Below are 27,691 nucleotides of genomic sequence, written 5' to 3' on the forward strand. Positions count from 1 at the left end.
GACCCCAGGAACCAAGGCCTGAGAACAGCTGCTTTAGGGGAAATGTTTCTCAGTGGTCACTGCTGCCACACTTTATTTGTGAAGCCCCGGGCACAGCCCAGACACACACAGAGCACATGGGGAAAGCACGGAGTGTCGCAGGGCTCCTCCAGCCCAGCCCAGCCCCCACCTTGCCCCGGCCCCAGCAGGCCCTGTCCCTGCCCACACCGCTGGAGAACAGCTGTGGGCCTGCCCAGACCCTCCACCTCTCTGCCAGGGCTCCCAGGCCACACCCAGACACCTTAGCGGCCCACACGGGGTGCGCAGCCAGAGCTGTCCAGGCAAATGCAGCTCCCAGACCCTTGCGTCTGCCCCCCGCTTCCCTTCCTGCCCACGCGGTGTGGGCGGACACCCACACCCAGTCTTGCCCTCTGCCACCCCCACCCCGTGGCCCCAACCAGAGTGGTCCTGGCCCCTCAGGCTGAGCGGCCGCACAGAGCGGGGTGGATGGTAGGGGCAGGGGTGGCCGGAGGAGCCAGCCCTGGCGACAGGAAGCAGAGCAGCCCTGAGCAAGCAGCCCCAGGCAGGACAGGACACACCCGGCCAGCAGTGCCCCAGGCCTGGTGCCGCCCGCAGCGGGGGCAAGGAAGGCAGGCGGGGGGATGGCCGCCGGGGCCTGGCGCCTGCGCAGAGAGCAGAGCGTCCTCAGACGGCGGCAGCTTTAATGGCACAGCAGCCTGCAGCCCTGGCGCCTGGGGGCCATCAGCTCCGCTCCAGCGGGACCAGGGCAAGTCCGGCAAGGAGACATGAAAAACTCAAACCCCGACCAGAAGCACACGCCTGCACGTACGCCACACCAACACACACACTCGGGAGACGACACGCGAGACAAAGCCCGTCCCTGCCGCCGGCCAGAGTCCTTCAGCTGAGTCCCTTCCCAAGTCATGGTCCAGGCGAGGGATGGGCAGAGGCCAGCTTGGCATCTAGACCTTGTACAGCGTCTGCAGTAGATTGTGGCGGGCAAAGGAGCAGGATTCCAGGGCGCCGTTGGGCCTGTGGGGAGAGAAGGGTCAGTGGGCGGGCCCCGCTGGACCCAGGAAGCTCTGGCTGTGCAGTGCCAGCTTCCCAGCTGTGATGCTACCCAGTATACACACCACACTCGGGTTTTCTAATTTTCACGACGACTCTGCAAGGGGGACGTCAGCTCCTGCCTTTGCAGGTTGGGTTTGGGGAGGCACCTGAGGCCACGTGGCCCCGAGCTGGCACCGGGCTGGGAACCTGGCCTCCGCTCCACCAGACAGGCTCTCCCAGGCTTCTCCAGCGGGCACAGGGCCAGGGAGCCTTCCTGAGCCACTGGTCCCTGTGAGCGACTGGACCGTGGGAGTCCCAGCTGGGCCCCTGAGAGCCACAGGTAACCAGATCGTTAGATGGTTAGTTCCACTGCCGAGAAAGAAACTGGCGAGGTGCTCAGGGGGACAGGGAACCTGGCGAGCAGCCAGGACCGAAAGCCACGGACGCCTTGCCTGGTGCAGGCTGGGCCTGGACCCTAGAGCCCTGGGCTGGAGCTGAGGGAAGGGAGCACACGTGACCCTCACGGTCGCCTATCAGGCCCAAGCCCCCCCTCCTCTGATGTGGATACGTTGAGGCCTGCACTGGAGGGCCGGCAACAAGCCGGGAGGAGGCAGTCTGTCACTGACCAGCAGGCGAGGGTGTCTTCTAGGGGTTTGGGGGTCCATGCCTAGCCCAAGGGCCAGACAGGGACGACAGGAGAACAGAGGCGACAGTCCCAACCAAGGGCTGGAAGGACACGGGCAGCCGGGGATGGCAGCTGGGGACACTCTGGACAGCCTGTGGCAATGGCTCCTGCAGCGCGAACAGGTGCAGGGAAGCGCGCACCTCGGCTGGCGGGGGAGGCCGGGCTGCAGTCCTCATGAGACCATGCCCAGGGCTTGGACTTGCCCTGGGCTTTGGCAGAGGAGCAGCTGCAGCACAAGGGGATGCCTGGGCTGGGGCAGGGGGTGGAGGGGTGGTGTGTGGTGGCAGGGGCAGGCAGACACAGCGAGGGAGTCAGGCCAGACCAAGGAGGCACCTGAGATGCCAAGTGGCAGAGGCCAGCTGGGTCCTCGCGGCCAGTGGGTGGTCCTCACCCTCCTCTATGCAGGCCACCCCCACATACTCCCTCACAAGCTCTAAGCGCCCTGACTGATGCCCGGGGGCCCAGCGATGTCACGTGTCCCCCAAGGTGGGGGCCCCTCCTTTCTCCTTGGACCCTCCCATGTTCCCCCACGGTCCTGGCTTCACCAGAAGTATGGTGGTCAGAGCCTCGGAGACAGCCTCACCCACCCCTCAGTTTGGCAGAAGGGGAGACTGAGGCCTGGGGAAGGCAGGGGCTCGGCTGGGGGCCACACGGGGCCTCAGTGAGGGCAGGGACGGGCCTCCCACCCCACCCTACCCCACCCCACCCCAGCTGGGCCTTGAGGTTAGGAGGCTCCTTGTTCCTTGACTGTGGCCAGCACCCTACCAGGCCCAGGACCCTCCAGGACAAGGCCCCCCCTTGGCCTAGGCTGCTGAGGGAACAGACACAAACTGCTCCTGGGATGCTGCCAGGCATGGAGCCCCGGTCGGCAGCAAGACGTGGGCAGACCCCCTCTGACCCGGTGTTCACTGCCTTGTCTGCAAGACAGGGCCACTACCGTGTCCCCCACTCTCAGGGAAGATACTGTGCCCGAGCCGTGTCCTCAGCTGGCCAGGCCTGGTGAAATTCAAACACAGATGCTGAGAGCTGGGGAAGCCTGCGTGGCCAGGCTGGGGACATGGACACTGGCCGCGTGGCCGGCGGGCGGACACTCACTTGGTCATGAACGCTAGCAGCAGGGGGGCAAGGGCCTTGGGGAAGTAGTCCTGCTGCACCACGTGGGTCAGCGCCATCAGGGGGCCGTACAGGTTGGCAACGGCCTTGATCTTGTCTTCACTCTGCGAGACAGACACACAGCAGAAGGCTGGGTGAACACCGACGCAGCCCCTGCTGAGAGCGCCCCACGGCCGAGGTCAAGCTGAATCCCACATCCCATCACAAAGGCAAAGCCTGCTTAAGCAGACCCAGGCCTGGGGACGGTGAGCGAGCGGCCCCAGCAGGACTCGAGGTGCCGGATGTTGGGGTGTACCCCCCCGCCTGGGCCACGCTCCTTTTGGCGCACCTTGAGCAGCCCCATGTGGATGAGCAGCCGGGTGAGGAAGGCGTTGGAGTTGAAGGCGGACGAGCTGAAGGCCTTCTTCATCAAAGCATCTACAAGGCAGAAGCAGTCGAGAGGACTCAGGTCATGTGGCCCCTGGGCACACAGGCTGGCCCTGTCTCCTGTCTCGTCAGGAGGTGGACGTGGGGTGGATGTGGCCACGGCAGCCAGACGGCGGGACCAGCCAGCACCAGGGGAAGGGCTCAACCCCCCTCCCGCCCCTACAGGGACGCCTGGGCCTGGCCTGGCCTCAGGTGGAACGGGCATGGGCAGAGGTGAGGTGAGGCAGGTCACCCTGGGGCGGTTTCAGCTGGTCTCTGGAGGTGGGGGGTTGGGGAATGGATGGGGGAACGGGAGGAGGTGTGGCCAAAGCCATGCAGGGACCCCACGAGCTCCTGCTCCTGTGTGAGGCTGTTCTGGTAAACAGAATTCAGGTAACCTGTCCCCACAAATGCCCCAGGAGGGGCGGGGCTAGGCCCTCAGGGAACAGACACAGAGACCCCGCCTGGCCCTTCCCGCCCCTCCCAGCCTCCCCTCCACCAGCCCACCAAGCGTCACCCACTTCTCCAATCGCTTCCAGCCTGTCCTCCCCTCCCTGCCTGGCCCAACCTGGTGGCCCAAACACTGGCAAGGTGGAAGGTGAGAAGTGCTGTGAGGAGAGGAACTGAGAGGATGGGGTGGCGAGAGAGGGTCCCAACAGGACCAGAGACCCTCGGAAGCCTGGGGAAGGCCTGGGGACCTGCGGGTGGAGGGGACAGTGTGTGCAGCGGCTTGGAGGCGGGGACAGGGTTCAACTCTCATCACCCCTCCTCAGAGAGGTCTGACCTTCCTGCAGAGGGCACCACGTGGCCCGAGTTCTCACCGTATAGAACTGTATGGCTTTGGGAAGGGCCTCAGGCTCCCCATCTGCAAAAAACAGAGAGGCGAGCACCCGGCCCGAGCTACGGCGAGAACCCGACGAAGAACAGATGGGAGGGCAGCGCTCTGAGCCAAGCCTAGGGCAGCGAAGAGGCCGGAGCTGTCTGGGCCACCCCCCGCACGCACCTACAGCGTCCTGCACAGCTGTCCGCACCGAGGCTTCATCCTTGAACACGGAGGACACCTTCAGGAAGGCGGAGACCACCTTCTCCGGGTCAGACGTGTCAGTCTGAGGACACAGGAGACGACGGCTGGTCACCAGGGGCCTTGGCAGACGTGGGCCCCTGCCTGTGGCTAGAGGAGGCCTTGGCAGGACATGGGCCTTTGCTGGGCAGGGACACGCTGTCCCCCCAGAGCCGGCAGGGGCCCGGCCGCCACAGGTGTGCAGCACCCACGGAGAGTGTACACGCTAAAAACCACTGTCTCCAGGGACCCCCTCTTGCAGCCTAACCCGATGAAATAATCCAGCACGCAAATGACGTTCACATGAAGGAAACCTGCCTCAGCTTAACCGACAACAGAGGAAAAGCGAAATGTTGGGAATCCACGCAAAGTGTGGATGGTTTAAGTGCTACCTCTGCTCACTGACATAAAGGGCGTGATGAGAGCTGTACTGACACAGAAAACAATGAATGGTGTTCAGTGAAAGGGTGGCCACACGAAGGTCTGCATCATATAATCTCATTTACCATGGGGGAAATCAGATAACAAGAAAAAAAAAGAGATCACAGAACAACATAAGAGGGAAATAAAAAGCCAAAATACCAAGCCAACTCTGCGAGTGGCCCCTTTTATTTCTTCTAGACGCACCTCGCAGACACTGTGGGCTTGGCTCCAGACCACAGCAATAAGGCAGATGCCACAGTGAAGCCAGCCACGTGAACTTTGGGTCACCCTGTGTGTGCGTCTATGAAGTGTGCAGTAGCATCATGTCCAAAAAAACACGTATATTAACTCAAAAACACGTTCTTACTAGAACATGCTGTTATCTGAGCCTTCAGAAAGTCGCGGTCTTTTGTCAGTGGACGGTGTGAAGCACTGTGAGAAATACCAAAATGACAGAGACACCGAGCGAGCAAATACGGCGCAACCACGGCATCAAGAGACTCGCTCACCATGGCTGCCACACACCTTCCATTTGTGTAAAAACAAACATGCAGCCTCAGCTTTCTTATCTGTCAAATGACAGGAGAAGGGCCTACGTTCCGAGGTGCCAAGAAGGTTGAGTAAATCATGTCCAAGTGCTCAGAGCAGTGGGGGCAGACAGGCACTGGGCGCTGTTGAGCTCAGGGTGCTCGGTAATCACCTCGGCAAGAACGAGTCACAAGTGAGCAGCCTGGGGCCTGCTTGGGGGCCTGGGACCTTCACGGGGGCAGGAGAGCCGTCTAGAAGCCGGTCCTGCAGGACGTGCAGAGGGAAGCCTAATAACCGTGTGCTCCCGTGACAATCCTGCGAAAATTCCCAAACCCCAGTTATCACTGAGACGCCCCAGGCCTACCCTTCCTCGCGGCCCAAGTTGTGTCCACAGTGTGCGCAGACCTGTGCCAGCACTTGTCACACTCATTACACGAGTGTGCATTAGCTATGACGCTTGGCAGCCCCGCCCCCGCCCAACCCCGAGCTGTGCCGGAACCTCTGCTCCGGCAGCTCCAGCAGCCGAGGCCCGAGTGGGGCTGGCGTCAGTGGTACTGTTACCTGCTGGGCTATCAGCATGGAACTCTTGGGCCCGAGGCGCAGCAGCTTCTCCGGGGAGGGGAAGGCCAGGAAGGTGGAGACGTCTGCGGGAGGCGGGGAGGACAGGACAGGAGCTGGTTCCTGGGGGACAGGCGGCACAGGTGGCTCTGGAGAGGTCCATGTCCAGACTCCTTGCCCAGAAGGACGCCCCTCACTCGGGCCACTCAAGGCTCAGAGTCCAGAATTTCCCCAAATTCCCCAAGGGTGAGGGGCCTGCAGAGGCTGCCTCTGGTCAGCTCTTCGCGTAGGAGCCTCTAGGGTGTGGGCAATCACTTCCTTCAGACTCCAAGAGCCTGGTGCGGCCAAGGGGATCCTTGGGATGACATGGGATACTGCAGAAATGACTCCAAGGCTCAAGGGGCCCCACCAGGAGCCAGTGTCTTAGCTGGGATGACCATTGCCGGTGGGCACCAGAGGCGCCCGGCCATCACACTGGACCATTAGCCACATTCAACATAGCCTGGCCCTCTGTGCCCAACCCGAAGTCCCCCAGAAGCTTTACTTGGGAACCTGAGGGAACAGACATGCCTCCCGGCCGGGAAAGAAACACCAAGTATCCAGGCTGGGTCATGACCCGGCCACTGTCTCCAGAATGGGGACCATCCCTAGGGGTCACCAAGATGGGGAGGAAAGTGAATTTCCATTTTTGCCTGTTTTTTACCCTACTCTTTTAGAAACACTTATATGCCTCCCGCACAACTGAAAACCCAGGTATGACTTTACAGTTGCCCTCTGTGTCTGAGGTTCTACACCCACAGATTCAACCAACCGCAGATCACGGAGCCGCGCTGCAGTTCAGTCACTGCAGACACCCACACAGAAGTGGGCTCGTGCAGGGCACACCCGTGCTATTCAGCAGTCTACTGCACGTGGCGCAGCAGCACTGTGCGTGTGGATAACTTATAAATGAGCAGACACATCTGTCCTGGGGTTAAGTAAGACAAATGCAGCCGCACTGGGGTGATTTCCTCTTTTCCATGTGGAAGCGCACAGGCAGAACGAGTCTGCAGTCCTGGGACCAAGACACCCCCACCCCCCCTCCCGGGGGAGCGGTCTCAGGACCCCAGGACCCGGGGCGGGGCTCTGACCTGCAGGACTCACCCCACTGTTCGGGCCCTGGCCCTTCCTTGAAGGTGTGCTCGACTCCTCGCCCTGCTCTTCCTGCTGTGGCTCCTCTTCCTCCTCCTCCTCTTCATCCTCCTCCTCCTCTTCTCCTTCCTCCTCCTCCTCCTCCTCCTCCTCCTCCTCGTCCTCATCCTCGTCATCCTCACCCTCGTCATCACTGCGGAGGAAGGTCTGGCTGAAGCAGACCCCTCCCTGTCCGGTGGCCCACATTGGCCCCGAGAACCCACAGACCCCCAGCCAGGCAGGAGCCAGGCAGGGAGGGCCGAGGAGCAGCTGTCCCGGACTGGGGACCTGGGAGTCGCCTGGAGGCCCGTCCCACAGGGACGCATGCACTGCATCTTGTCCCTGTCCCAAAGAACCCGCAGTCCCACGGGGGAGAAGGAGGAAAGGAAGAATTCTGTCATAGCTGGGGCCCAGGGCCGGGCGGGAACACTGCCCAGGCTGAGACGCCCAGGACGGTGCCACCCACGTCTTGCTGACCACGGGAAACTACGGTCAAGGGGGAGTGAGGGGGCCGCCCTGCCTCTGATGAAGCCTGTTCCACTTCCCCCGGACTGGGGGGCCCCTCGAGCCCTTCCTGGCCTAGGTCCTACAGCAGCACGGGGCCTGGCCCTGATGGGACATGATGGAGGGCCTGACACAGAAATGACGCCCATCTAGAGGTCAGAGAGGCAGGCAGAGACGGGTGCTGATGGACGAGCCAGCTCCCATCCAGACGGAGGAGGCAGCCCCCTGCCCCTCAAACCCGGAAGACCCTCGCTCCTGCATCAACTTCTGCCTTCTCCAGTCGACCTCCAAGACTGGTCTCAGGAACAGCCCGGGCCCATCCCATGGCCACTGCACCCCACATCACTGCTGCCCCGCACAGCGTCACCTCAGATCGAAGCGCGTCCCTTGGGAGGCTTCCCCGACCCTCCTGCTCTATAGGGTGACTGCTCTCAGCCCCCTCTATGTCCCTGTGATATTTACACGCCATCACTTGATTATCATTGTCTTATTCCTTGATCCCTTGCCCACGGCAACAAGGTCTCAGGAGTCAGAAACCTTGACTGTCTCGCTGTCAATCCCCTAATGCCCAGCACGGTGCCCGGCACACCACAGGGACTCCACCCATGTTTTCTGAATGAATAAAGGGAGGAACGAAGAATCCGGGGCCCCAGACCCCCCACCTGAGGGACGCCAGCACCGCGGCCATGTTGAAGCCTTCCAGCACTTCCTGCAGCTGCTCACAGCCTTCTTCTCCCAGCATGTTGCCTGCTCGCGGGGAGGGGCCGGAGGTCAGCACGGGGTGGGGCCCACTGGGCAGGCCGGGGCCGAGGCCACCCGCCTCCTACCATTGAGGTCCAGTTTCTCCAGTTCCGTCTTGTCTGCCACGGCCTCAGCGACGGACAGAGCAGCCTCTCTCTTGATCTCACCAAATGACAAATTCAGCTCCTAAAAGATAACGGGAAGGGGTGGAGGCAGGCAGACACAGGAGCCAGAAGACAGGGGGACCAGGAGACACGGGGTGACCAGGAGACAAAGGGGTCAGGAGCCTCCGCTTCCCCAGGTGAGGGTTTGAGGCAGACTCTGTCCGGCGTAGACACACCGCCATGACAAAAGGAATACTATTCACCCAACAACTCCCACTAAACTGCAACGACCCGAGTCACTCTTCTCTTTGAAAAGTCAGAAACCCTAGCTCGGAGGGGTGAAGAGACTTGCAGAGTCACTCGGGGAGAAGGAGGTGGAAAGGCCGGGCTGTGAACCCAGGCCCACCTGCCTTGACAGGCCTGAACCCTGCTCCCCGCACGCTGTCACCCTGAGAGCGGGGAAGCCTGGACCCCGGAGGGAGGAGGTAGGGGGTCGGCCAGCACCTTCAGCTTCGGCAGGCCCCCGTGGATGGCGTCTGCGATGGCGATGGCGCCCTTGGAGCGCACCAGGCAGTCCCCGAAGTTGATCACCTCCACCTGCCGCAAGGTCTTCAGCGTCTGCAGGAGGAGGTGGGGGACCAGGGTGAGGCCCTCCTTGAGCCAGCGTCACACCGCCCTGTGCCCGGTCCAGTTGCCTCATCAGCTCTTCCTGTTGCCCCCGGGAGGCCTCCCAGCCTCTGGCTAAGCCCCTTCCAGGGCTCCCTATTACTCATGGGAGGTCTCAAGGAGTCAGCAAGGCCCCCTCCATCCCCCAGCCCTCAGACACACCTTGACCCCCGGCCTGGTCACACCAGGACCAATGGAGTAAGGGTCACTCCCGTCTCTGGCCTGCCCACGGGCTGCTGACCCCTTTTCCCGAACACCCCTCCTGCCCTCCCTGTCCACACAAAGTTCACTTGTCCTGGAGAACTTGGCCACAAGGTGGCCTCTTTCAGGAAGCCTGCCCTGCGTCTGGCTGGAACTCCCTGTGTGCTCCCCAACGCTTGCTCAAGTCTCTAAGACCCCACAGCAGGCCTGCCAGACTCCTGTGGGGTCGTGCAGGCCTCTGAGGTTGATGGGAGCAGCAGCGTCTCCCACCCAGCAGCCCCGACGCCCAGCAGCCACTGTGCTCGCAGTGGACTGGCTCCTTCCTCCCCTCCTCGCCCTCGGGGCTCCTTGAAGGCAGAGTCCCAGACTCAGCTCTGTGTGGCCTGCACTCGGTACAGCGCTGGGCACTAGACGGGGGCTCAATAAACAGCTGAGGAAAGAATCGATGAGGCCAACAGGCTGGAGCAGCCTCTACGTGGCCTCTGAGAACAAAACCAGCACCGACAGCTGCGGCTGCATGGAGGTCGCTCAGGATGGGGCAGCGCAGACACACAGAGCTGCCCCCAGGGCCCAGGCCCCCTGGTGACAGATGCCCCGTTCGGGACACGTGCACGTGGCTGAAGCCACAGGATACACACCAGGTGGGTGGGCCGGGGGGAGAGCAGCCACCTGCCGACGGGTCCACAGCAAAGACAACCACCAGTCCTGGTTTCCGTGGCCCACTCGGGCCCTGCTGTGCCCCTCTCACCTTGGCCATGGCCACGGCGCCCTTCTCGGTGAACGTGTTGTCGTTCAGGTTGATGACCCGCAGCAGGGGGTTGATGGCGAAGGCTTGGGCCAGGGCAGTGACGCCGGGGTGGTTGATCCCATTCTGGGGCATGTGGACCTCCTCCAGAGTCCCGATGATCTGTGGGGGGCAGGAGTGAGAGCAGTGGGCCCCGAGGTCGGGGGCGGGGCCAGGGGACACCCTGCGGGCAGGAGGGCAGTACCACCAACCAGGTGTGGGAGGGGCTTGTCCATGAACAGAGGGCAAAGCATGCTTCAGGGCACAACCACACCTGATCCTCTCGTCTCAAGAGGGAGACCTACCTGGGATCAGGACCATCACCAGACAGATGACTGAGATCAGAGGGGCTAAGTAACTTGCCCAGGGCCACACAGCTCTGAGCACTGGTGTCTGTCTGGCACCTCTGCACTGCAGGGACCCTGGGCTTTGGCCTGCAGTCAGCCCAGGCCCTGCTCTGTATAATGCAGCACCGCGTGGCCTTTCTTTATGAGGGTGCTGCTGCCTTATTTACACAGTATGAGTGGCAGCCCATCTTCTGCATCCTTTTCTTGGGGTGAGAAGGCTTCCTGAACCTAGCGAACCCCCTCACTCCAGCCTTCCCTCACCTCCTTTTCTCTGCCTGGAACACTCTGTCTCCTCCTTTTTCTGGCATTTTCTTGACAGGCTGACTCCTAATGTGTTTAATAGCTCTCATTTTGGATGCCTCCTCCCACAGAAAGACTTCCTGGATTGCCCTACCCCAACCCCCCCAGCACAACCCAACACTCTTCCTCTCTGCCCCCAGGGCGCCTCATCCTTCCCCTCTCATGGTGTTCATCCTTCTAAAGTGTCAAAGCCACCTTCCTGTCTGCATCCTAACAGCCCCCAAGATCTCAAGGAGAGGCCCACGTCCCAGTCTCCATCACCACCCTGGAGGGACTGAGGACAGGCCTGGCCTAATTCTGTACCCAGGCACCTTGTCATCTCTGGGCGCCCAGCACAGCATGGGGATTCACAAATGAACACAGGCAGCCCAACTGAGGCACATTCCAAGTCAGGGCTCTTAATATTTTCTGTGCCATCAGGCAACCTGGTAAAGCCCTAGGGCTCCCCCTCTGGATGTTTTTAAATTTTAAGCTAAATTATACAGAATAACAAATCAATTCAACTGGAAGACAAGTATCAAAATGTTTAGAAAACTGCCTAAATGTTTGCTGTACTCATACATATACCTCTTAAGCCAACGGGTAATAAGACCTTGGAGAACCATTAACTTTAATGTATGAGAAACAAATACTTCTGTCTATCCACAATGGCTATCATTTGACATGAAAATACCTGTGATTTCTCCTGGTAACAATGCCACAAGAATTTCTAAAGCTGAAGTTTACTGTCCACATTCACCATGGAAGGTAAATGCTGCATTTTATTAGCTCTGGTAGTGAAACAATCATGCACTATCCCCCTGACCACATTCAAAGCCTTCCTGAACTCTATTCACAGACCAGTGGGATCCCACAGCGTGCATGCTCGGTCATGTCCAACTCTATGCAAAGCCATGGATCGTAGCCCACCAAGCTCCTCCGTCCGTGGGATTTTCCAGGCAAGAATATTGGCGCGGGTTGCCATTTCCTACTTGAGGGGATCTTCCTGACTCAGGGATCGAACCCAGTCTCCTGTGTCTCCTGCATTAGTAGGCAGACTCTTTACCACTGAGCCACCTGGGAAGTCCACGGACCTGACTTAGACGCCCTGCCCTGAAGGACACCTGAGAGCACCCCCTCCAGCTGCTGCTCCCGCCCTCCTCCCTGGCTCATGGGCAAGTTTCATGGGCTCCATCCCAGCGCCCTTCTCACTGGAGCCAGGGACTGTGACCCCACAGGCCGGGGTCAGCACTCACGCTGCTCTGGCACTGCCGCTCGTTTCCCAGCCTGGCAGGTCACAAATAGCACTGACGATTCACCCCAGAAGGCGGATCACGCCACCTTTCCGACTTGAGTGATGGGGATCCTGTCCCGAGAAGATGAGCTAGCAGCCTCGGAGGGGGAGGTGAGCCACCTGAGGTCTCTTGGCCAAGTTCTTGCGTCTGCCGGCCATGCTCAGCCTGCCCCAGGGCAGGGAGGGCAGAAACCACTCACCCCGAAAGCTTCTGCCAAGGCGGTGGCTCCGTCATTCTCCAGACGGTTTCTGCCCGCCACGAAGACCTTCAGTGCCAGTGGCTTGCCTTGGGCACTGGACTTCCGATGACACTCGGTCAGAGCTGCTGCCAGGATCTGGGGGAGGCAGGAGGCCCTGGTCTTCAAAGTGCTGTACCAGCCATGGCCCAGGTGGATACGGGACGAGGAACTGCTCAGCAGCAAGCACCTCAGCTGGGCCCAGCACTTTGCAGGAACATGGGCTGTGACATCCACCTCTGTGTCCACCTATCCCGTCAGCCTGTGGGGCTTAGCCTCATGGTAGGGACGGGGAGAGGGAGATAACAACACCGAGTGACGTGGGCAAGGGGCTTCATGGTCAGCCCACTTTAGCGTCAGGACCCTCTGTCAGGTGGGCACCATCGCGACTCCCACACTCTGGCTGAAGAAACTTGGGCTCAGAAAGCGACAGAAACTTTCCTGCAGACACCATGCAAGCGGCACACCCTGGACAGAACCTGAACCTTCTGGCATCTCCTCCACGCTCCGCAAGGCCTCAGGGGAGCTGGCCAAGGAGGGCAGGGCTCCCCCCACCATGACCCATCTGACACCCGCCCAGGCTCTGACCAGCCATACAGCGGGGGCTCACCTGCTGGGGGTAAAAACCTAAAACCTGGTTTGCCCTGACCCTGGGGTGGTGCCAGGAGGTGGCCTCTATCTAGTGACACCAACAGAGCAAGAGGTCACAAACACCAGTCGGCTGGTGGGTTGAAGTGGAGAGACGGCAGTATAGAGGATGTAAACGGGTCCTGGGCAGCGCGGCAGCAGACACTTACACACACCTGCCAGGCCTTGAGCGCTCCCAGCCAAGGTGCTTTCACACCTCATTCAACCTCAAAACCAGCCCGGGAGACAGAAGGCATTAGCCTTGCTCTGCAACGAGGGAGCCGGCTCAGTGTGGCTGCACACAGCTCTACTCCGGGGCACATACAGGACCCGGGACACCGCCAGCGGGGGTCGGGCGTGTGTTCAGGGCAGAACCCACCGACTTCTGCTGCAGGCCAGCCTGAGGGATCTGCAGAGGCAGCTCTACTCCGGGTGGGGCTGGACTGGTGTCCTGCGCTGAGGCAAACACTGTTGTCTTAACACACAGCTTACTGCCCCTAGACCAGAGGCCTGCAGGCTGAGACAGCCCAGCGTGAGCTGCCCGCCCTCCCATGGGGCAGGAGGTGACAGGCCATGTGCAGGGCAGGCCACTGTGGCTCCTCAGCCTGGGCCGCCTCGAGCACACACAGGTGCCTCCTGCTGCTCTGAGCGGCCACGGGGATGCTGGTTCAAATCCCACATCCGGCCCACGCTAGCTACATCATCTGAGGCGCTCAACCCAAGAGCTCTAAGCTCAAGTGCCGTTATCTGAAAAGGCAGGGACAGTGTCACCCACCTCTCAGTAAGGGGGGAGAATTAAGGTGACACGTCTTCAAAGAGAAGACGTCCCTGTTTGCTGTCAGTTCCTATGTCCTGGCCCCCTGCTCGTTTTGGTCAGACGGTGAGGGAAGGAGAATGGGAATGCAGACTGGCGCTTGGCCTTTCTAGAAGCTAGGCCAGAAACAGCCAGAACGGGCCAAGAAGAGAATAATCAAGGCTGGCCTCCCTGGCCCTTCTGCCCTGACCAGCCTGGTTGCTGGCAGGACAGAGGAGGCACCCTGGGCAAGGGTCTGACCAGGGACAAAGGTGAGCTGCGCCCAGGCCTCCCCGAGTGGCCCCTTGCTGTGGGCTCCCTCCGCCACTGCACATGCCAGCCCTCACATGGCTCTGGCAGCTGTTCCGAGGGCACAGCGGGTCTGGTGATGCCCAAACCCTGTGCTCTGCAGAGCCAGCAGGTTGGAGCACGTCTGCAATGCTGCCTGTGGGTTGCTAAGGCAACACAGAACTGAGGATGGTTGCTTGGCAACTCCACCCTCCCAGATCCATCTCCTGTCCCCACTGGCCATAGGCTGCTGCCTTTGAGGCCTTTGTCCTTTGAAGAGAAAAACAAGAGGCGAACCATCCCAGACGGTGGGTGGCCAAGGGCACATACTCCAGGCGGATGCAGATGTACCAGGGGACCGGGCAGGGAGGAAGGCGGAAGACACAGGGATGTGGGGGAGGGAGTGGCCACACCCACCTTGCCACCACCGATGCCCATGCCACAGTTGTTGAGCTTGAGTTCGTGCAGTGTGAAGCAGGCGGAGCTCTTGAGCAGGGCCTCGAAGCCTCGCACGCCATCAGGCCCGAAGGCGTTGTCACTCAGGTCCAGCTCTACCAGCTGGGCCCCGGCCGTGATGAGTCCCTCCCCGAGAGAGATCTGGGCACAGAGGAGCTCGCGTCAGTTTCACAGACAGGGACCAGGTGCTACTTCTGTGCCAGGCCCTTCCTGCCCTCGGGGGGCATCTGGCAGGTGGGGACCTGGCAGAGACACAGATGGTCTCAGTACAGAGCTGACCATGTTACATTGGACTGAAAACCCTGCAGAGGACTCTTAATTCAGCTGTAGCCTGGGGCTTAGTACGGTCATCCGGGAAAGCATCCTGCAGGAGGCCACATCTGAGCTCAGTCTGGATGAGCAGCAGCCAATCATGGAATACGAGGAGGTTCCAGCCAGAAGTAAACCCACTAGCAGAGGGACACAGCACGAAGCGGCAAGCTGTTGTCTGGGGACAAGCCTCCAGGAGAGGCAGGGGTCAACTCAGGCAGGCGCCAGGCCAAGAACTGTGAACTTGGGCCTGAGCGCAGTGGGCTTGGAGGCGCGTGAGGGGTACAGAAGACACAGCCCCAGACTTGGGGAGGGCAGACAGACAGGCAGAGGGAGGCTGGAGGTGTGAGACAGGGATCCAGGCAACAGAAGAGGCTGCGGGGGCCAGTGTGATGAGAGGTGGTGGAGGGGAAACTGAGTCTCGTCAGGGTTCTCACAGAGAGAGGGGGGACCTGCAGAGATGGGTTCACTGGCCAGGGAGGGGAGGAAGGACCACCGATGCCCCAGGGTTTCCAGCGGTGACTGAGCACCCAATGTGGGTGCCCCATTTCCCACCTCAGCCCAGGACCAGATGTGGCCAGAAGGTGCTGAGCTCTCCCGGGAACCTGCCAGGCTGGGACACCGAAGTTCCCCAGGACAAGTGGGTGGGGCAAGGCGGCTCTGCCAGGGCTGGGCATGGAGGGGGCAGGGTTTCAAGGTGGGAGGCGTACGGAAGACACTGCCCTTGATCCGGTGATGGACAGGGCAGCTGAGGCAGTTTCCACGGCCTCCAACCCCAGATCGACAACGAAGGGCCATTCTCTGGCTCCCCCGCCTGCTGAAGAAAGCCCAGCCCCAGTGATAGGGCTGCAACAAATCTCAGCCCTTAAGCGGTCAGAGGCTCAAGCTCTCCCTCTACACCACTCCACCATCCCTGCACTTCACGCCATTCCTGGACCCCAAATTTGTATTCCTGTTTCTGAGACGTGCTCTCACCGTAAGTTTAGTATGGAGATCACGCCTTCTGCAGAACTTCTGCAGAAGATTAGAGACTAAAATGTAGGTAAGACAACAGCGCAGAGGCGCCCAGCCAGGATCTCGTCAGTCAGTCTCCTTCAACTTTTCTAACTCAAAAGCCTTTTGTATACACTCACGTCAATTCACTTAACCTGTGCTCTGAATCCTAGCTGCCCCTGGTTCCTGTCCACCCTTGGAGACTTGTATCCAGCTTGAGCAACTCTGCCAGGGCTCCATCAACCTTCCACCCAGGGAGCCCGCTCTCCAGTGTCCCCATGGGGACAGCTGTCCCATCCTGGATGACCCTTAACTGTCTATTTGACAGAGGTGCTTTAGAGATGAGGCTAGTGCTGGCATCTCAGGAGGGCCGGTGCTGGCTGATCGGAGGCCTGGGAAGATAGCACCAGCACAACACAGACCAGACGGACCGGAAGCTTGCCCAGCCTCGCTGGGAGGCCTCGCTGGGAGGCTGCCAGCCCCGCCCCCTCCCCTTGAGCCCCAGGCAAGCCACACTGGGTCCTGTGACCCTCCGTGCCTCCCACACATGCACACAGGCTGGGAGCTCCACCCAAGCCAAGCTGAGCCCAGGAATGGGGAAAGGGAAAACAGGCAGAGAGAAGCCACCCATGATGAGAACCAAAGCAGAAAGAGTGGTATTGGAGAAAGGGAGGGGCTGGAGGAAGACTGGGCAGCCTGTGTGCAGAGTCAAGTCGAGAGGGACCTCAGGACACAGAGAAGGAGGGGCTGGGATGAGGGGATAATCATCTGGGGAGGAGACCCACGCTGCCTGTGGGCGAAATCTCTGAGCTCAGGTCTCTGCTGCGCTTCCTGTCACTGGGCCGCCCAGTCTCCCAGGGACCTTGAGTCCTCACTCCTGGCTCCCCATCACCGCGTGTGCTGCCACCTGCTTGTCAGGACACAGACAGTGACCGCGCTTGCCTGGCTGCCATGGCAGAATCTCGGCTGCCCCCAGGGCACTCTCAGCCTCCACAAAGAGGAGGCTGTGAGGGAAAGTCCTGGGAGGTGCTAAAGGGGTCCCTGCGGCCCGGGGCGCAAGCAGAGGTCACCTTTACTCACCAGGGCGGGAGGGATCTCCGACCGCAGCCTCCCCGTGAACATGTCGCTCCAGTGGCATCGCTTTGGAAGGAAGAAGAGAGTTAGCCGAAACCCTTCGAGATGGCCTTCAGACAGCCCCTCACCCCCATGGACCTGGGACCAGCTGTGATGGACGCTGACAGGACCTGGAGGCCCCAGAGGAAAGGACTGTGAGTATCAGCAGCAGTGTCAGGAAAACCCTCCATCTGTCCAACCCTCTGGTTCTCAGAGAAAAAAATAATCAGGCTGAGAGGGAAGGAGGGGACTGGCCCCAGGCCCCCCGGCAAGGCAGCGGAAGGACCAGGACCAGGACACCAGACTCCTGGCCCAGTGCTCCTTCCCAGTCCAATTTTCCCCCATGGTGTGGGCCATAGCAACACGGGACATGATCTTGGAGAGTGGAGGAAAGGAAACGAGACAACATAGAACCCAGCAGTGAAGAAGTTACTCTCTTTTCAACCCTCCTTACCACCTCCAGAAGACAGGTTTGGTTTGGGGTTGGTGAGTCTCACCCACGCCCCCACTTCCAGCTCATCTGCCTTTTTAACAAAGGGAGAGAAGGCTTCAGGTTCAGACCCTTTAGATGACAGTGACCTCGAACTAGAATTTAATAACACTCTGATTTCCTTTATAGTAAGGGATGTGATTTTTCCAGCTAGAAAAGAGATCGCGTTTGCTTTTAAATTACTTCCAAGTGAGCTGATTTAAAGGCCATGCCAGTTAAATATCACAAAAACAGTGGCCACGTAGCTGGGTCACATACCATGCTGGGGAGCAGAGTTGAGGCTCCCAGCACACAGCCCTACCTCTAACGCTAGGTCTGTGTCCACTTAAAATATCACCTCTGACAGCTCTGGCCTTTCCTGGCCAACCCTCGGAAAAATGGACACAGGAGAAGCAACTCTTCCCTGAAACCCAGGCCTCAACACGTATGAACTAGACCCAACATTAAGTACTAGAGAAGCTGGTGTTGGCAAAACTCTCACATCCTCCAATAAAGCAAATCACTAACACGCCTGTGGACATCCTACACAAGTTGGCTTGGGGAGATACACCTGTACGTAGGTGTGTGGGGTCAGAACCGGCAGCTCCAGCCTAAGCGCCTCCCTACGGACAGTGTTCTCATCCAGAAGCTTCCCCAACCTAACTCTGATGGGCTGAGGTCAGTGTGGGGCTCCAGGGCACGCGGCTGCCTTCTATTCCTGGCTCAGCTGACCCAGGCCTGCCACTCCCTGACTCTGACCCCCAGCATCTTATCTCTGAAGCAGGCTTTAGGCCTCGCTCATATCCATGTGGGCAGTATAGCAGTTGAGAGGCTGGGGTGCTGTCTGGGCTCCAAGCCTGGGTCACACTTTGCTCACCTGGCAAGACCTAACGTGTGAGGTGCTACAGGAGTGGAACTACCATCTTATCTCACCTCAGCGCTGTGCCCAGAAGGGCACCGGTGTCACAGGCACCGCTGCCCCGGCTGCTGCTCCAACACCCCCAGCTCCTTCCTGCAGAGAGGCAAGCTTGAGACTCTGCGGTGAGGCGACTCAAGGCCCTGGGCCTGCACAGGGGGATGCGAAACAGGCCCTACTCCCACAGCTCAAGCGCTCTCACTCCAGCCTGCCTGTGGTCACCATGGCAACCACCCAGGGAGGAAAAACTCCTCTGCATCAAGGAGCCCAGACGCCATGTAAGGCCAGGCAGTGCAGCCAATGAGGTGGTGGCACTGGGGCTCCAACCCAGGCCCTTGGATCCCTATGCTCAGCTGCAGGCATGTCTCCTCTGTTCCTGTCCTTCAGGGATCACCCGGGAGAGCAGAGTTCCTTCACAGAAAAATGTTCCAGTTCATGCGCAGGCAAAGGACAGGCCCTGGGCAGGAGAGCAAAAGCAGCCCTGCCTTGGCTGTCTGTTAACCTGACCATGATCCTCTTGAGGACACAAACATCAGAGGCCACGCCATTGACCAGCTCGGGGCCCTCCGCTTCCTCTCACGGCCCTGGCCTCGTCTGCCTTCCCTTTGAGAAAGCCCTGAGGGCCACGAACGCGTGCTGGACTTGGAAATGTGAGCACAGCTCAGGCTCTGACCAGCAGCAGGATCTGAGGAGGCTGACTCAGCCGCCCTGAGGCCTCAGTTCCCTTGACTCACAAGATGGAGACACAGCTTTATGACGGCACGTCTCTCACAGAGCATGAAGGACCAGCATTCAGAGGAACTCGCTCTGAGAAACACCAAAACGGAAGAATCTCTGGGTTGGCTGAGGAAGGGCACCGTTTGCGTCTAACCTTCAAGAAAGGACCAGCCATTAGGCTGTGAGAAGGGCAGGTAGAAGGCCCCCACTGAGCAGCCTTCCTTCCAACCACCAGCACCTGAGCTGAGGTGTGGCCATTTCTGCCCCAAACGCGCCTCCTCTGAGGGGCAGCCTTTGCTCAGGAGTCTTTGCCCAGGCTGGGCTGAGCACCTGTCAGAATGGCTCCCAGATCTGTGACATGAGCTGCAGGCTTTCTCCAGCTCTGCTCCTTCCTCTTTCCCTTTCTCACGTGACCCAGTAAACCTCTTATCCTCCTGACACCTTCTCCGGGTCTGTGACCGCCGGGCTCGAGCAGACACATCACACAGGCAGAGGGGCCCCAGCTGGCGCTGTGCTCCAGGAAGCCTGGAGCAAGGGGGCTGTCCGAGGTGACCACCCCCAGGGCCCAGGAGGGACTGGACACAGGCACCTGCCGGGGGGGTGGTATGTGAGCGGAGGCCTGTCCCCAACCAGGCTGGGCCTGCTCGCCCCCGACCTCACCTTCAGCTCCGGCTTCTTCTCCAAGGCCTTGGCGATGACCCTGGCTGCCTCCACGCCCACCGTGTTGCCCTCCAGGCGCAGGGCCTCTAAGCCGTCAAAGTCTTCAATCTCCTTAATCACATCTTTGGCTGCCCGGGGACCAAAAAAATCACATTCTTAGACTTCATGGGCCACAGATGCAGGAGCTGAGGCCCAGCAACCACCTCGTCCCTCACGAGGGCTACAGTGCACCTCCTGGGTGCCAGGCCCAGGCTCACCAAGGGACTCAGACAGGCTCACGGTATAGTAGGGGACGTGGCTATGCGGACAATTCCTCTGTAGTCATTAGTAGTTAGTCGCTCAGTCGTGTCCGACTCTTTGAGACCCCATGGACTGTGGCCCGCCAGGCTCCTCTGTCCGTGGGGTTCTCCAGGCAAGAATACTGGAGTGGGTAGCCATTCCCTTCTCCAGAGGATCTTCCCAACACAGGGATCAAACCCAGGTCTCCTGCATTGTAGGCAGATTCTTTACCATCTGAGTTACAATTCCTCTGTAATGAGTGTTAAAACAAGGCTTGGGAACCAAGGGAAAAGAGGAACCGGCTGGTGTGGGTGAAGAAGGTGCTCGGGGCACCTTGTGGGTGGTGTGGGTGGAACCTGCCAAGAAGGGGCGAACACCGGCAGGGCAGGGAGAAGGCACACACGCATCCAGGGCGAGGTGACTCGGGCTGGCGTGCGCATTAGTGTGCTGCTTTATTGTGATGAAAAATCCCATACACTCTAAATGCCAATCAACAGAGGGCAGGGTAACTCACTGGGGCGCGTGATATAAGCAGTCACACTGATGTCACTACGAATGGCAACAGAGCTGTTTACCTGACTTGGAAAATAATCGTCTTACAGTGATAAGTGAAAACATTGTATGAATTCTTACACACACACCCCCCCCGCCCCGCAAGTTTTAGAAACCAGACGTTAAAGCGGTTATCTCCAGGTGGTGGGATTCTGGCTCAATCTGTGTTTTCCCAGCATCTGTTCAATGTACTCTCAATGTGTCTGGTTAGAAAGCAGCTTTTTAAGTATCTGTAATTATGATCCCAATTACTTAGAAAAAAAAAAAAAGAGGAACTCAACTATGTGTTTTGGGAAAAAAAACACAAAACTTGAAAAAAAAAAAGCATCAAAATTAACAGCAGTTACATCCCTGGGCTGTGTTATAATGAAGATAATTTTTCCCCCTTCTTTCAATGCTTCTGTATGCTACAATGAGCATGTATTAATTTTACAATCTGAAAAAAACCATGCAGGTTACATGAAAGACAAATCTAGTCTGGCTGGCACAGGATGGATCGGGGTAACATGGTGGGGAAGAGATGGAGAGGAATGTGAGAGAGAAGAGCGGAACACGACCTTCTAGGCTACGACAACCACAGAAGGGTTGTCAGAAAGTCTGGGATATGCTAGGACTTCCCTGGTGGTCCAGTGGTTAAGAAACTCCCAATGCAGGGGGCCTGGGTTCAATCCCTGGTCAGGGAACTAGATCCCACAGGCTACAGCTACAACGAAGGCCCAGTGCAGCCAAGCAAACAGTTTTAAAAGAGAAAGCTCGTGACCTGCAGCCTCTAAGGGGCTCCCTGAGAAGCTGTCAGAGCTGCAGGAGAGCTGGGGGTCTCCCTCCTCTTCCCCACCCCCGCCAACAGTAGCACCTCCTCAGAAACCTTGCTACCTCCAACCAGGTCCATTTTTCTTTCGGCCCTGTTGTGCAGTATGCTGGGTCTTAGCTGGGATGGACTGTGTGGAGTCTTATCCACTGGACCGCCAGGGAGGTCCCTGAACGGTTACTTGATTATCACACAGAGACTTCATTAATACCGGCTTCCTCGCTGGGTCATCCGTTTGTGAAGAAAGGGCCTTTCCTCATCTCACTTCGCCTCTGCTCACTGGTACCACGTTTCCTAAGGTTGTTACTGACAAGCCTGGTCTTGTTAAGTGACCTGAGGTAAGGAAGTGCCTGCGAAGGTCACACAGCTAGAGTAGTGACCAGCATGCATTTTATGACAAGAAAGACTGGACAGGCACGAGCCTCCCATTTCCTAGGAAGGTACGCTGAGGCTTCAGAGAATGAAGCCACTCTGCCCAGAAGTTCAGGGGAAATGGCAACGCTGAGCTTCAGACAGGTTTTCCCAAAATGAACGTATGTGCTGCTCCCCAAAGTCTTGCTTCTGTGCACAACCACAGACTTCACACAGGGGGGCCCTGGCAGAGAAACCCCCAAACCCCTCTCCCCCTTTGGAGCTGCAACTCCACAGCGCCAGGTGTCCAGGCCGCTTCTGCAGCTGGCACTTAGGGGCAGGGCTGGCGTGGCCTCTCAGCCTTTGGAAGACCTGCTCCAACAGGGCGTCCCCCTAACATCCAGGGAACGGCCGGCTCACCAGGAGGGAAGATGGCTGCTCATGGGAATGTTTACACCGTCCTTAGAAGCGAGGCGAGATGCCAGGGCCCCAGGGGAAGCCGTGTATGTGACACAGGTACAGAGACCGGAAAGTCCTGTGCTTGCCACGAGCTTAGCCAGGGAGTCAGAGTGAGCGTGCAAGGAAGAGCACCCAAATGGAAAGAGCAGGGACGGGAGAGGGTGGGGGTCACAGCCAGGTCGCCTCTCGCTTGACTGGCAATCCAGAGTTACTTTACACAGAACTTAAAAACAGGCCAGGGATGGGCCCCAGCTGGCCCTGACTAACCACCAACCGTCACCAGGCTGTGTGGAAGGGGGTTCTCCTTTCAGCCTCGACTGCCTCACAAAGAAACAAATCCCAGGGGCTCTGCTACCTAAGGTAGCAAGGCCTTACTTTGGTCCTTACATGACTCAGTGAGCAGAGAAAAGGACCTAGTTCTTTGTTTTGTTTTCCAATTTTGGGGGCCTAGTTCTAATCAATGGCCTCATGGCCTTCCTTGGACCTCACCTGCTCACTCCCAGCCAAGACAGAGGCCCTTTCTGGGCTCACGATCAGGCCACCAGGCCCCTTGATACAGCACTCAAGGGCCTCTGCCCAGGGCTCCTTCTGGGATTCTGACTTCTTTTCTCTCAAGCCCACCCTGTGTGTCCCAGCTCCTGGGCCAAATCACATGGTTCTCCTGCCTGCGGTGCCCACTCCCCTTCAAATATCTGCTCATCCTCGGGAACTTCTGGAGCCCTCCTCCTCCTCCTCCTACTAAGTCGCCTCAGTCATGTCCAACTCTGTGCGACCCCACAGACGGCAGCCCACCAGGCTCCGCTGTCCCTGGGATTCTCCAGGCAAGAACACTGGAGTGGGTTGCCATTTCCTTCTCCAATGCATGAAAGTGAAAAGTGAAAGTGAAGTCGCCCAGCCACATCCGACTCTCTGTGACCCCACCAGGCTCCCAGCCTCTCCCTAAGTGGAAAACATCTGATCCCTTCCCCAACCTTACTTCCCAGAGCTCTTCCATGTCTCTGAGACTGTGTTTCATCTCTCTCCTGTTGGCTGTCTGAGGACCTCATTCCTACTCCAGGTCAGGAGCTCCTCAGAGGCCCGGGCTCTAAGCTGCCCATCCCTGGTGACCGCCAAAGCAGGAGGTGGCACGTCCAGCCTGAGCCAATGAAGTGGTTACGTGCATCTATTTTAGGAGCTGACAAACCTGAATTTTCTTCCCAGCTCCACTGCTTAGAGCTGGGCCTTAGGAAAGTCCTATCACCTCCCTAGGCCTCAACTTCCCAATTTGCAAAATGGGGTGAAACCTACCTCCAGACCTTTTCGGGGGGGATAAACGGAGACACTCTTTGTACAGCACTGAAGACTACGTGACTCAGTGTTAACAACCAGCATTTAATAGCAAATTCACGTTTACTGAGCTGGGCTGAATGTACACTGAGACGCACCAGACCAGGGACTCAGCTGGACCTCCGATGGAATCCTGGCTCTGCTATTCAGGGCTACACCACCTTGAGTAAGTTACTGAAGACTCCCGAGTCCTTTACTCCTTATTTATCAAATGGCAACATGTTTACCTCCCTTTCCCAGGGATGATGCAAGGATCAAAAGTGACAAAGCACAGGAAGGAACTCTAAAGATTAAGGCCCTACAGAGACGTTAGGAATGTGCAAGGACTCAAGCGGTCTCTGGCCTGGAGGATGGGAGCCAGTCTGCCTGTACACTAGGACAACCGGGCAAGTCCAGACCAGTTTCTCTGGTTGGGCTGGAACCTCAAGAGGCCCGATTCGGGCACCTTCATTTCCAGATGCCTGGGATTCGGGGTGGATGCGTGCCAGCCATACTCTGGCCACAGAAGCAAAGACAGGGTCTGCATTCTGCTTCTAGTTCTGTCCAGGCCTGATGCCTGTTCACAGACAAGCACATCCATCCCTCCCCAGGGGCATTCACTATGTGGACTAGACTCCCAAGAGGGCCCCAAGTCTCTTTTTTTTTTTTGGCCTGCACTGCACAGCATGTGGGATCTTAGTTCCCTGACCAGGGATTGAACCTATGGTCCCTGCAGTAGAAGTGCAGAGTCTTAACCACTAGACCGCCAGGGAAACCCCTGGACTGTCCTTTTCATGCAGCCTTACTGCTCTCGGGGTGCAGTGCTCGGAACCTTCCCGCTCTCGGAAGGGCAACGACTGTCCCCAGACCAACTCTGGATTGTGCGGTGAACTCGGGGGTGGATCTGAAGTAAGAAATCAGGGCCGGATCCTGGGACTGCAGCTCACTGTGGTCCTGCGCTGCCAACCATTCCCCCAAAGAGGCGTTTCCCACCTGCCGGCCTGAAGCCACCGGCAGGGATGCCCACAATGTGCTCACGGACAAAACATCTTTAAGCCTCACTGGGCTAGGACAAGTGTGATCATGAAGCTAACCGGGCCTGACAAGTGCTCCCTGTCCCTCCAGGGCCATTCCACATGGGTACTCACCATCGTCCGCAGTGTTGAGTTTGAGGCTCTTGCCCTTGAAACTCAGCTGTCCCCCGGCCACCTGGGTCTTGGCGAGCGTCTCTGCTAGCTTGGCAATATCTTCAGAGGCCATGGTGGCTGCGTTGGTGGGCTCCTCTGGAAATCTGCAGACTGAGGAGGTCAAAGTGCATTAAGAGAGGATCTCTGGGCATCTCCAGGTTGGGGAGGGCCAGGTAGGACCATTTCAGCTGCCTGAGCCCACCTCCCAGGATAAGGAAATCCCAAGCACTAAACCACTGGGAGAAATAAAAACACTGAGCAAGGAAGAGTTCTAAAAAGGCAAAGATTCAACCTCTGTAGAGTTACTGTCTAACTACAAGCCCTCCTCTGCCCAACTGCCCCAGGCGGGGTACCAAGCAGAGCCATGTAAGTTGACCACTGGGTCCCTAGGGAATGGCAGTCGAGTCCCAGTCTGACGGCTATGAAGAGTCTCCCCAGAGCACACACCTGCCTGATCATGTTGGGTGCTTTCTGTTTGAGGGTCCCATTCCTCAAACAGGACACAGATGGCTATGGGATCCAGGTTATCCATCCCAAAGAATGCCCCACTGCCCTCGTTGGCATGACTCTGGGGGTGGGGCACAGGGCACAGCCCACTGCACAGCTCGTTTCAACCTTGGCCAGGAGACTGGGCAGCCCATGGCGGCCAGACCTCAGGGGTTCCTAGGCGACCAGAGGTCTCTACATCACAACAGCCACCATCACAATAGACTGAGGACAGAGTTGCTGAAAAAAAGGAGCTTCTAGCTTATAGTTCAGCAGATTGGCAGAAAGGATCACTACATTTCCCCAAAGAGGAATGGGTGATCAGGAAGAACAAGGTTATTTAGTGTCTCAGACAGTGATAAGAAAAAAAACAAACAGGAAAAGGGGTAAGAAGCTTTGCTGTTTTCCTTTTTTCTTGGGAGGGGGGAATGGATTTAATCTAAAATAAGAGTGGTGGTTGTTGTTCAGTTGCTTAGTCATGTCCAACTGTTTGCAACCCCATGGACTGCAGCACACCAGGGTTCCCTGTTCTTTACCATCTCCTGCAGCTTGCTCAAACTCATGTCCATTGAGTTGGTGATGCCATCCAACCATCTTGTCCTCTGTCGTCCCCTTCTCCTGCCTTCAATATTTCCCAGCATCGGGGTCTTTTCCAAGGGGTCAGTTCTTCATATTAGGTGGCCAAAGTACTGGGGCTTCAGCTTCAGCCCTCCCAATGAATATTCAGGACTGATTTCCTTTAGGATTGACTGGTTTGATCTCCTTCCAATACAAGGGGACTCGCAAGAGTCTTAGAGAAGGTATTATTAAGAAAGAAACAAAGACTTGAAGGATACTGGGGACTGACCCACGCAGATATCTGGGGGAAGAACATTCTTGCAAAGGCTCTTGTGGGGGAAGGGGGGGGGGGGCGGTCAGAGGAAGTGCAAGGAGGCCAGTGGGGCTGGAACACAGAGAGAGAAGGAGAAAAGAGGTAAGAGATAAAGAGAATTAACAAGAGGCCCCAGTCACAAAGGCCATTTTAAGAACCGAAGCTTTTACTGTGAATGACAAAGGGAGCCACTGGAGGGTTTCTAGCAGAAGAGGAACTGTGATGTGACGTTATATTCTGACAGGATCACTCTATCTGCTGCGTGAGGCAGGGAATCTCAAAGCTGCTTCACGAATGAACGAGGGGATGAAACTGAGCATAAAACAGCCTGACACCGCCACCACCCCACTCCTTGTAATTCCAGTTTGGGACAATTTAAGGCTAGAAAAACGGTGGTGAGGCGTCCAGACGAAATAGGAACACAGAACTTCTCAGCTGGAAAAGTCCAGTACGCACACACACACACACCCCATCCTATCCACTATAAAGACTAGGCAACACACACACCGTTCACTGTAAAGTCTAGGCAACTGGACCACAGAGAGATGAACTGACTGGTCTAAGGTCTACAAAGGGCCAGCAGCGAAGTAAACACAAACATCTCCTCTCCCTCCCAAGCAGGAGCCTGGCACATTTGCCTCCGTGCACATCCACCGCTCCTGCCCAACGTCGGCAGAGACTCACGAGGGTCCCCGGGGATGAGGCTGCACCAGCCCAGGTCCTCGGCGGGTGTGGGCCTCTTGGGAGGCGGCGGCGGGAGAGCGACGTGCGAGTTCGGGCCGCGAATGACAGGCGGGGCCGCACCGGAGTCCCATCCGGGATCCCAGGCGGACGTTCACCGCCCTCGGATTGACACCGACGCGAACAGGGGACGCCGCTGCCGGCTGGGCGAGCCGGGTGGGCCTGATGCCCTCTCTTAAGCCTCAGCCTCGCCGCTTGGGAAAAGGGACAGCGCCCCTCCCGGCTTCCCAAACTCCCACCCGCTCGGCGCTCGGCGGTCGAGGGCACAGGGGATAAAAGCGGAGGGGGCATGCAGAAAGCGCCACACCTTCCTCGCCCGGTTCCAGGGCCGCGCCACCCCCGCCTGTATCCCCAGGCAGGTGACAAGGAAAGGAAAGGGATCCCCGACCCTACCGTACACAGGCTGCGCCGCCGCGTGGGGCGATCGGAGTGCGCGCGTGCGTCCGGCGGGCGCGGACGGATTTAGGGTCCGGGTCAGGTCAGGTCAGGTCGGGGTCGCCGCCTCCGATCCGGGGCTCCCGATGCTCAGCTCCACCGGTAGACGTCCGTCAGCTTTGCCCAAGCGCTTCTCGCCGCTCGCAACTCCGACACCACCTGCTCCCCGCACGGCGGCGGATGATGGCGGAGGGAGGTGGATTTTGAAAGCCGGCAGTTTCTTTCCTTCGATTTGATTTGTCGGAGGCCTGGTCCGGCTTCCCTACCCCTGCGCGCGCGCGGCCTGTCGGGTATGGTAGTCCGCTTCTCCTGCGCGGGGAGCGGCTGGACGCCGCAGAGTCGCGCCCGCGAACTACCATTTCCATAATACCCGCGCGGCGTCCCAGGGCGCCTCCGCTAGGTCCCTCTGTGCCCTCCCTTTTGCGGCTTCTGGCTCTTTTTCCCGGAGGCCGCTGGGCGGCGTTGAACCGCGAACTCCCAGGGAGACTACAATTCCCTAAATGCCTTGAGGCCGGGCTGGCTCCGCCCTTCCGGAAAGGTTCAGGTTCACGTAACTTTATTGACAAAGGCTGGTGCTAACGGAGACTCGAAGCTCAATCTGTTCCGCAAGCTAAGAGGTGTCCATTTCCTAAAGGGAAAACCTCGCTTTTTTTTGTCCCATGAAATTGGAAGGACATTCGAGGACTTTCCCCAAAATAGCCACAAATTCCTTGATAATTAAAAGGAGG

The 27,691-nt window shown here is 58.4% G+C and overlaps 2 protein-coding genes across 14 annotated transcripts in view; one reads left to right on the top strand and one right to left on the bottom strand.

Annotated features, from left to right (window-relative positions):
* Positions 1-32: 32 nt before the first annotated feature.
* RANGAP1 (Ran GTPase activating protein 1) lies at positions 33-27,175 on the bottom strand. Of its 13 annotated transcripts, none has more exons than XM_024992202.2 (16): positions 26,922-27,168; positions 24,392-24,541; positions 19,490-19,617; positions 16,695-16,754; positions 14,274-14,453; positions 12,113-12,247; positions 9,957-10,115; positions 8,846-8,959; positions 8,324-8,423; positions 8,159-8,243; positions 6,966-7,146; positions 5,826-5,945; positions 4,257-4,359; positions 3,177-3,265; positions 2,831-2,952; positions 33-1,032 (listed from the first exon to the last, which is right to left on the bottom strand). In XM_024992202.2, exons 2-16 carry the CDS (start codon positions 24,501-24,503, stop codon positions 963-965), a joined length of 1,758 nt encoding a protein of 585 aa, XP_024847970.1. In that variant the 5' UTR covers positions 24,504-24,541; positions 26,922-27,168; the 3' UTR covers positions 33-962.
* The window catches only part of ZC3H7B (zinc finger CCCH-type containing 7B), a 70,596-nt gene continuing 68,118 nt past the window's right edge, over positions 25,214-27,691 (top strand). The window contains exon 1 of the mRNA XM_059886543.1: positions 25,214-25,302. The gene's annotated coding sequence lies outside the window, so the exon portion shown is untranslated. The remainder of the gene's footprint in view (positions 25,303-27,691) is intronic.

This window comes from Bos taurus, chromosome 5 (assembly GCF_002263795.3).
Source record: "Bos taurus isolate L1 Dominette 01449 registration number 42190680 breed Hereford chromosome 5, ARS-UCD2.0, whole genome shotgun sequence".
NCBI lineage: Eukaryota > Metazoa > Chordata > Mammalia > Artiodactyla > Bovidae > Bos > Bos taurus.